This window comes from Gadus chalcogrammus, chromosome 5 (genome assembly GCF_026213295.1).
Source record: "Gadus chalcogrammus isolate NIFS_2021 chromosome 5, NIFS_Gcha_1.0, whole genome shotgun sequence".
In the NCBI taxonomy this organism is placed as follows: domain Eukaryota; kingdom Metazoa; phylum Chordata; class Actinopteri; order Gadiformes; family Gadidae; genus Gadus; species Gadus chalcogrammus.
The window spans coordinates 12,120,843-12,130,595 of record NC_079416.1 but is presented as its reverse complement, the minus strand read 5'-3'; the positions used below and the strand labels follow the sequence as shown (position 1 = coordinate 12,130,595).

At 45.9% G+C, this 9,753-nt stretch overlaps 1 protein-coding gene across 1 annotated transcript; it reads right to left on the bottom strand.

Moving 5' to 3' along the window:
* Window positions 1-612: 612 nt before the first annotated feature.
* exd1 (exonuclease 3'-5' domain containing 1) lies at window positions 613-7,487 on the bottom strand. The gene is made up of 11 exons (XM_056590160.1): window positions 7,246-7,487; window positions 6,858-6,926; window positions 6,683-6,716; window positions 6,483-6,559; window positions 6,308-6,384; window positions 6,044-6,130; window positions 5,449-5,553; window positions 5,264-5,344; window positions 3,950-4,093; window positions 3,181-3,372; window positions 613-2,180 (listed from the first exon to the last, which is right to left on the bottom strand). The coding sequence occupies exons 1-11, from the start codon at window positions 7,373-7,375 to the stop codon at window positions 978-980; spliced, it is 2,199 nt and encodes a 732-aa protein (XP_056446135.1). The 5' UTR covers window positions 7,376-7,487; the 3' UTR covers window positions 613-977.
* Window positions 7,488-9,753: the final 2,266 nt, after the last annotated feature.

Genomic DNA, 9,753 nt, shown 5'->3' with positions numbered 1-9,753 from the left:
GAGGAGGAGCTGGTTGCTAGGGGAGAGGAGCAGGCTTTGTTCCCAGCTCTCCTCCCAGTTAATTAAAACCCTGCGTTATCTGTTTCATGCTTTCAATTAGAACGCGCTGGCACCAGCCCACCGCGCTCTATGTAGATAACCATGGCACTAAGACGCAATTAATGCAGCGGGGGGGCCCCCGTTTGCCACGGGAGCGTCCGACATTGGCTGACGTTGTTTTTCTGTGTTTTGTCTGTTCCTCTCTAGGTTTGATCTCTAACCAACATTTATCTAAGATCTAATTAGAATCACTCGCCAATATTACATACGTGTAATCCAATTGGTTCTGGTTCATATTAGGGAGTTGCGTGTGACACGTTTCCAACAGGTACAGGGTCTCCGTCGTTGAAGTGGAGCTTGAAGGGGCCCTCATGAGCCATATCACAGCTCAGCTGGCACCAAGTCTAATGGTTTCAGTAATCAAAAGAGCCGTCCGGGAACGACTTTTGTTCAATTAACAGCAAAGGCATCAAGGTCCTCTGAGCTCACAGCTTGAATTAAGGACCTGACAGGCTGTGTGCGTGTTTTAGTATGTTTTATGCCATTTGTAATTAATGTGTGCCCCGACAGAGAACGGGATTATTTATTGACCAAGAAAACACACACTTTGTATGGAATGGATGTAAGATTTAAGAACACAGGGTGCAATACAAACAGATATTGGTAATGATAACTGCATTTCTGATTGCTTAACAGTAGTACAAATCACAAAAAACGGATGAGGAAGGAAAAACCAAACTGTAACATATTTTTCAGAACACTGCAAGTTATGCATCACGCTGAATATAATGAAACCAAAGACAGAACGCTTTGGAACAGGCAAAATCTTTTCAGCAAAAATGAAACAAACATCTCCTGCCATCTATTGGCCTAGTGTAGAATAACATGCAATACGAGATCAGCAAACAGGAACGTGGGTTTGTGGCTCAGAATCCCCTCTACCTCCTGAAGGAGGCAAAGGACTGACCGAGAGTTGGGGAGAAGGGACTGATGGACACTTTAAACTGTCCTCTTCCCAGGCCGGGAACAACTCCCTGCAGGTCCCTAGCGGCCCTGAGGTCCTGGGGGCCCGCAGTGTCTCTAACCAGGCACGGCATGGCACTGGGAGACATCTGATTATCCATAGAGGCCCAAGGGAGGTGCCAATCCTGGGGGACCGGACTCGAGACCGGGGCCTTCTGGAGCAACAACCCTCTCCCAAACGATGGGAGCGCAAAAGGGGGAGCCTGGGGGGCTTCACTTAGGGGCCTTCCCCTGCCAATTCGCCCCAGCATCAACTCTCTCATTCCAGGGTTGCTGGGAGACAGGGACGGCCTGGGAGCCACTGCAAGGGGAGGAGCCAGACCCAGGACTGTAGGGGGAGGAGCCGGACCCAGGACTGCAGGGGGAGGAGCCGGACCCAGGACTGCAGGGGGAGGGCTTGCGGCCAACCCAGCGGTTATCAGGGCAGTGGACTGCAGGGAGGACCCCCTGGTTAGCTGAGGGCGGCTTGCAGGTGCCTCCATTTGGAGAAAACTGAATGCTTGTTCGATTGGCGGAGGCTCCAAGCGTGGCACGTTGTTTGGGGCCTCTGCCTGGATCCGAGGCATGGCGGTCTTAAACAGAGGTGCGCTTATGGTTGGGGCCTGAGACAGAGGCTTGGTTATGGGCGTGGAAGGAAACAGAGGCGCTATTGTGGGCGGAGTCTGAATCAGAGGCGTGGCTATGGGTGGGGTCTGAAACAGAGGCCTGGTTTTGGGCAGGGTCCGAGGCGTGGTTATTGGCAGGGTCTGAGGCGTGGTTGTGGGGGGGGTCCGATAGGGAGGCGTGGTTATGGGCAGGGTCTGAGGCGTGGTTGTGGGCGTGGTCTGAGGCTGGGATATGGGCGGGCTCTGATAGGGAGGCGTGGTTATTGGCGGGATCTGAGGCGTGGTTATTGGCGGGGTCTGATAGGGAGACTTAGCTATGGGCAGGGTCTGAGGCGTGGTTATGGGCGGGGTCTTAGACTGAGGCGTGGCTTCGGGTGGGTGGTTGGCCCGGGGATTGAAGCGATCCAGCAGCCCGTGCTGGTTGAGGTAGAGGTGGTCGAGGGCGTGGCGCTTGCGGTCCTTCCGCAGGTGCTCCAGTTCCCTCAGCTCCCTGGGAAGCTCCAACACGTTGCTCTGTGGACACGCACGTACACACGCTAGGCTTGGGCCAATCTGCCATCAAATGGTGTGTTGGCGATTGAAGGGATGGTCGACTATTTGTTTTCCTGCGCCGATATTAAGGCGATTTTCTTAACTTACTCCATAAACAAAAACACACAGAGCTTCATGTCCTGCTTTGCTGAATATGCGGATCCGCCAGTATATTCAAAGAAGCTCGGTCATACGAAGATGGGTGGATACTCCGGCCTATGCGCACATTCAACAAAGCAGGACCATGAATATGTCCAGTGTTTCGCAGACAATCGCTTATTTACTTTACAATATAGCAAGCAACATCGATGTACAGGGAAATAATAGGCAGGAGGCGGAGAGCTACGTTTGATGGAGGCTACGTTTGATGGAGTCTAGGTTTTGCTGTGTTTCCATGGATCTCCGTTCTCCATGTACCCGCTGCTCAACAGAACTTTGCTCTTTGCTCCACAAGAGTAGTTCAGCATTATGGATATTGTTTGGATTGTGATATTAAAGATAAGATAATATTGTCAAATGGTACATGATGCGGTGATATTTTTGCACGGGTACAAAAACTAGGGTTGTTGTTCTTCTTAGAGACATTGCTATAAAATATTAATGTTGTTATATTTTAAATACAATTTTTACTCTTTTATAATTTTTTATCCACGACATTTTAACTGTATAGCTTACAGTTTACGTAACTCCCCCCACCCCTCCTCCCGCGGCACGCTGGCGATCAGACCGCACACGCACACGATCAGACCGCACACGCACACACACACACTTTTTCTGTACTACTACCATATCCTAAAATAGACAACTTTACTTTACAATAATGTTGCACTACCGTTACATAATGCAAAAATGTTGAGCAAGCCAAGCCCTCCCTGCTCCAGGATCAAACAAGGTTCGGTCCTGGAGCACAACCTCTATACACCATACAAACATTTAAGAGTGCGGCACCACGTGTAAAGAGACGGTGGGTGTAGGAACGCACCATGGTGATGTGCCCGACGGCGCCAGGCTCGGTGAGGCTGTTGCTGAGGTAGGAGTCGACTCGGTCCAGGTACTCCGTCATCATTGCGTCCAGCAGCACCAGCCGGAGGGGCTGGAGGTGGATCACACCCAGGGCCATGACCTTGAGCAGGGGCAGAGGGCACGGACGGGCGTACCACATCTCCCTCTCCTCCTGGGACACCCCACAGCAGCAGAGCACAACAGGGTTGGGTTGGGTCGGCACGATCACGTTATAAAGGTTCAGTTAATCCTCAAGCGTAATTATTTTAAGGTTTCCTTTTATCCACGATGCAAATGACAATTGGAAGAATTTAATGAAGCACATCGTTAGCCTCATAGCTTCATCATTTTAAGGTTCATCTTGTATTTAGCGTCACCTAGGCAGATATTGATTATGGAAATTAAAAAGCACTCTGATTGGCTTAGGATATAGCCAATGAGGCACGGTGAATCAGCAGCGTTAGGAGAGTTAGTTTAGATACCACAATTTGGCCAAAATATGACTTAGGCAATTAGGCCCTTTAGTCCTACTCAGTCAGATAGAAGGGTAAGCCGTTCTTATTAGCCGTCTTAAAGTTAAACTGAAAAAATAAAATAATAAAAACTTAAAAGTTGAAAAGAAAGAGAAGGGAACACTTATCAGGATGTAACATTCACCAAAACAAACAGATGATATCTGCTTGTATATCACACTGTAAACATTGCCATGTTACCGTTCCCCTTGCTGGCCACTAGGTGGCGGTGTGTACCTTGCTGAGCATTGTCTTCATCCGAAGAGAGGAGAGTCCGGAGGAGGGCACCTTGAGGTACGTGCTGACCACCTCCTGCAGCGTGCTGACCCGGTCAGGAAGATAGCCGCCCGTGTCCGAGAGGAAGCACATCACATCTGCCACCTCCAAAGAAAATAACATAAATACACTCATGCGGGCAGCAGAAGTTCACCGTTCCAACTCAGGGAAAGATCAATGCAGGGGTTCATTTAGTTGTTCTGGATACACTTAAATGAATCCCCTTTGCTTTTTCTGTCTTTTGTCATCTTTAGAGCTAATGCTGCTGCTGTTCAAATAGGACATGCAGACATAGAAACCCACATATAGAATCAATACTATACTATCGTTAGCCTCAAAGCATAATTGCGTATGGCACAGTTTGGCCAAATTGTGATATCTAACCTAACTCTCCTCTCCTAACGCCGCTGATTCACTGTGCCTCAGTGGCTGTATCCTAAGCCAATCAGAGTTCTTTTTACGTTCCATAATCACCATCTGCCTCTGCATTTATGACGCTAAGTACAAGATGAATCTTAAAATGTTACTCATGCAATTATGCTATGAGGCTGAAGAAATGTCAGAGCTGCTGTAGGTGAGATTCCAGAGCTGTAAAGAGAGAGGGCAGAAAAGAGCACGATCAAAACTAAACCAGAAAATGCCCACTCCCTCTCTTCCCCTGTTCCTCCCTACATTTCTCCACTATTGGGATGTGTTGCGGTTCAGGCGCCTGTGATTGACAGACAGGGCAGATTACCCAACCTAATCACAGAATAGAATTAGCCCACGAATTGTCCGAAATAAGCCGGGAGCGGTCTAAAATATAAATGAGCTGATGCAGAGGAAGGTGCAGTCAGATCAAAATCGCAACTCACACAGCGCATTTCCCTCGCTAATAGCTGATGGTGGACTGGGACTATATATTCAAAATAAAAGACACTCATATAATAGCTCTAAATCTGACCTACAGCAATCTAACGTGTCATTAGGCAATTGTTTGGGTGTGACATCAATACATCTGCATACGACTGCTTCACTCCAAACAAAATCAAAACCGGTGGATAAATCTGAGCTTGTTACCAAGGTCATATTCGGGTGAATATAAGAGCTCAACCTGAATGAATGAGGGCCTGGAGAGAGCCGGTACAGTAAGAACCAAAACCCTGTTCTGCCTGAGGGTGGTCGAAACAAAGCCTATAAGATGACATGCAACACATACCTCAGTGCAACAGAGAGTGCAGTGCACTCTCTGTTGCACTGAGGTTTGGTCACATTAAAGCCTGCTCATTTCATTACCTGCGTGTCAAAGACGTTTGTGAGCTTCACTCCGAACTGCGCCAGCAGACTGCTTGCAACGCCTCGGCAGTCGTGCACGACCTGCATGACAACATTCAATCCCATGTGGGGGCGTCAGCATACAAACACTGACCATTCAGGCAAGGCTGTGGCGTTCCAGCACTGATGTCTGGCTCAGACCTTACCTTGAGCATCCGCTGGCTCTGAAGGATCATGGAGAGGCCGTTCTTGAAAGCTTGAGCTCCGAGCAACAGGATGTCAAAGAGGTATACCCTGTTCTTGGTTGCAATCTACGAAATGAATATACCTTGTTTAAAAATGATGCATCCCTTTCCCCTAATTTAACAAAGATAGCTAGGATAAGACTCGGCATAACACTTCCAAACAAGACCACCCTCTCTAGACTGCCATGTACATAATGCAAACAACGGGTGAATACAGCGTTAATTAACCCTGAACCCCACACGCTAGTTAGTTCAACGTGTGCTTGTTAAGAATGGGCCGATGGCTTGGGCTTCGGTATCGCTGCTTGCAGCTTTCTCAAGAAGTGCTCGTCCAAACAACTTCACACTCGACACTGCGCTTCCTTCGGTCCTCAGCAGTCCACCCGTCAAGTGTGAAGTCTGTCGGATGAACGGTTGACTGCTGTAGCTATAATTCAATTCAGGCCCTTTTGAATTTGTGTGTTCTGGACAGTTATGCCAACCCTTGATTGAGGCCCTAGATTTGTCCTCAAACTGACTTGCAAACCAGTGAAATACCTATGGAACCTGTCTTTACCTGAAGCCAGCAGAGTCTGCCATGCTGGAACGATTCCACTCCATCAGCTGCCACACCGATCACATGCTGCTTCTTAATGTGCATCACCTACGAGAGAGAGACAGAGAGAGGCCGACAGAGAGACACAGACAGAAAGACAGAGCAGTATAGAGAGAGCAGAGAGAGAGACAGACAGACAGACAGACAGAGACAGAAAGAGATGTAGCTCCCCATAATCATCAAAGCAGAAGGTTTAAGAAGGAAAGCGTTCAGTGTGAAACTTACAGCAGGTCCAAACTTCTCATTAAACTCATCGATGACCTGAAAGTTCACGTACTCGTCATCAGCGTCATCATCATTATCTAGGAGCAAAATATATGTTCATAACCTTAGGCCAAATGAAACAAGATTAATACTTTAAAGTGTTCAAAGTCTGTCTTCCTCCTTTTTAAAAACTCACCACAAATTATGTTCTTTTTGTAAGGCTGAAACTCTTCCACATTCAGAATACCTTCACTCTCTGGGATGAATATTTCTCTGCAGAAAGGACTCTTGCAGATTAATTGCAATATCTTGTAGATTATTTGCAATACTAAATGTGTTGTAGATCTAATCTTGTCTTCCATAATGTTCACCCTTACCCATCAGTCATTTACTTACCCATTGATACCGTTTGTTTCCCCACAGAATTCCACTGTAACGGATACAATACATGTGAACTTAAACATACATTTTTTTAAAGAAACTAACCATAAAAACCTGGCTCTGCCTGGGCCACTGACGAATTGTATTAAGACAATAATAAAAGCATTGTTTAATGTCGCTAAGTACTCACCATTCACAATCTCGTGGCCAAAGAAAAGTTTCACCCCAGGGAACTTTCTTCCATCCTTGACATCGACAACTGAGTGGTAATGAGATGATGATGAAATAATAATGACAGATTCCACATTTTCTACGCGACAGGATGTAATGTACTTCCCAAAAAAATATGATCTTGTTATCTCATATGCAAGGTAGCAGTTGCTGATTAAACAGACGATTGGTTTCATAAGACTGTAAGGTTTCAGTAGGACGGCATTAGCAACTATGGTTAAATACAACGTAGTATTTACTTGTTTCGCCCGTTCTGGGTCTAAACAAGAACGGGCGAAACAAGTTCTTGTTTCGACCCAAGAACTTGTAATTCGACTCAGTAATTCATGCAAACAGCAACTACTAACCATCCGTCAAAGTCACTGATTTGTTTGAGTTGATTCGCTGGACAATGCCAAAGTAGCATGCGGTTTTCAGGGTCAACTTGACGCGCTTTCTCTTGAGAATATCTGCAAATTCAAGGTTGCCTCCCGCCATTTCACTACATTGATTGATAAAGGTTTGCTATGATGGTAACTCAATTCTCCGTTATATCCAGGCCCCCGGGACTGGTGCATATTTCCGGAATCCACCAGTGCTCAGAGGCCAAGCCTGGTATTGCAGTCGGTTTAGTGGGCTGTGGACGGGTCCCTCAAATCACGGGGCCCGGAAGAAGATATCCTCGTTCACTCCAATACAAGTGGGGAGCAGGAATGTGTCTCCGCAAAAAATGTGTGGATATCAATCAAAGGTTCATAATTATCTTTATACCGTGTACTAAACATTTTTAAGTTTTTATTTTCAAAACGCCACCTCAAGCGTTTTATTAGCCGTTATCTCGCTGGGGAAGAGGGGTGTGCAGCTGAAAGGAGTCGTAGTGAAACAAATGGCATCCGAGAGGGCCTAGTTCAGTGCTCCGTTAACGTGTCCGATTTTTGGACTGGTTCATCTGCTGCTCAATAACTCTCACGGTCCTCTGCTTGTGATCATTGTGATTCATAGGCCCCCATGATGCGGAAGCAAATCGCGCCTTGATGTTCCCCTGCGCTATTGAGCACTTTCAATAGGAATGAATGGGGCGCCATTTTGTAGTCCGCTGTCCTTGGTTATATGTATAATATGTCCATGGTTATATCAGTTCACTACTCAAAACATGGGCTAATGATGGTCACGACTTTCGTGAATAGGTCAAAGGTCAGCAAGGCTGTACGTCGTGGCAGACTGGCGCGTAACCTGCGTTTAAATAAAAAACGTGCATTGTTGCAGCATGACTAAAAGGTAGATTTTTAATCAATCATTATTGTCATCTTCTTTTTCCTGTTGCTCTTTTGGTGTACACGCCTTATAAGGTATTCTTTTGTCATACAGTTGGTATCTCCCTAACCGCTGAATCGGTGCTGTATCTTGTGTGATACGACACCCACAAGGGGGGGCACGAAACATGCCGACAACATTTGCTCAAATAGCTGCACCCAGTAACTTAATGACTGACACACATTTCAGGACGCCTCACACCCTAGACACCCAACAGGACAGACTGGCCTCCCTTCCAACGCTGGGACCTGTCAGTTTATTATGAGTAATGCTAAGTAAGATATATGGTGCATTTAAATAGATTAACAGATAAAGATCGGTTGATCTGCTCTAGCTGCATTTCGCCATATAAGGCATGCTTAAGTGTGCCTCTTGACAGTGTTTATCAAATATTTAAACATACCTGGCAGTAGCTCAAGAGATCGATAAGCTGTTCGATCCCAATACCTAAACCTTATTGTCCCTTAAAAGAAGATGTGTTTTATAAAAAATACTCCAGAGACTCGTGGAAAACTAGTTAAATTGTGAAAAAGCCACTTGAATAATTGTGTAGAATGAAACAATCCTTTAGGTTTCCTCATGTGTTTTTTTTTCCAGTCATCACACATAAGAGAATAATACAGGAGAATGATCAAGCTACAACTAACCATGAATCACAATAGGCCTATTGATTCCACACTATCACCAAAAGCTCTATATTCAAACATGTAATAGAAGCCCTGATTATAACGTGCCTATACACACATGTGCAGAGTGTGCAATGTAATGTCCAGTGTGTCGGTCTAAATCATAGTGGCAAGCCAAGGGTTTGAGTGGTGTCAGGGAGGGAGTGGTCCACTATATCTTGGAGAGATAGCGGGCTGATATGTACTCTTGACGGAAACACAGCTGAAGTCACGCATTGTTCATTTCCAGACGAGGGTGTTACTTTATCAGAGGGAGTGTATGGGGCAGACCTCACTGGAGTTCTTGCGGATGTTGCTCACACACACACACACACACACACACACACACACACACACACACACACACACACACACACACACACACACACACACACACACAACCCAGTGTTTATCAAAACTGGCTGTACACTGTGTTGCGTTGTTTTCCCTTATACAAGCCTATTCAGTGTAATTACAATTATTACACACTCAATACCCTACCTGAGCAAAAAAAAAAAAACGAACCTAGGATAGGTTTGTTTCCTTTTTCTTTTTTTTGTTTAATGGTTTTGGTAGGTTTATAAAGTTGTAGAGATTAAGGGCTACTTCATGCTCAAATGGACATACGTTTTGATCGATATGGGCTTTAAACATGTTGTCTGGATAAACTTGAGTCTATGCATACATATTCCGTTTTTTGATATCCATGATGTGGTTAAAGGCTCAAAGCAGAACTCAAAAAGGAGTCAGGCTACACCTGAAACTTATATCAGTCTTATATCCTACAAAGAGCATGTCATAGTTCCACGTTTAAGGTAATGCCCGTCTAGCCATTGACAGATGCGAAGGACCACCCTTTCCTGTTCTGAGAGGCTCAGACAGGCCCACACAATTGTT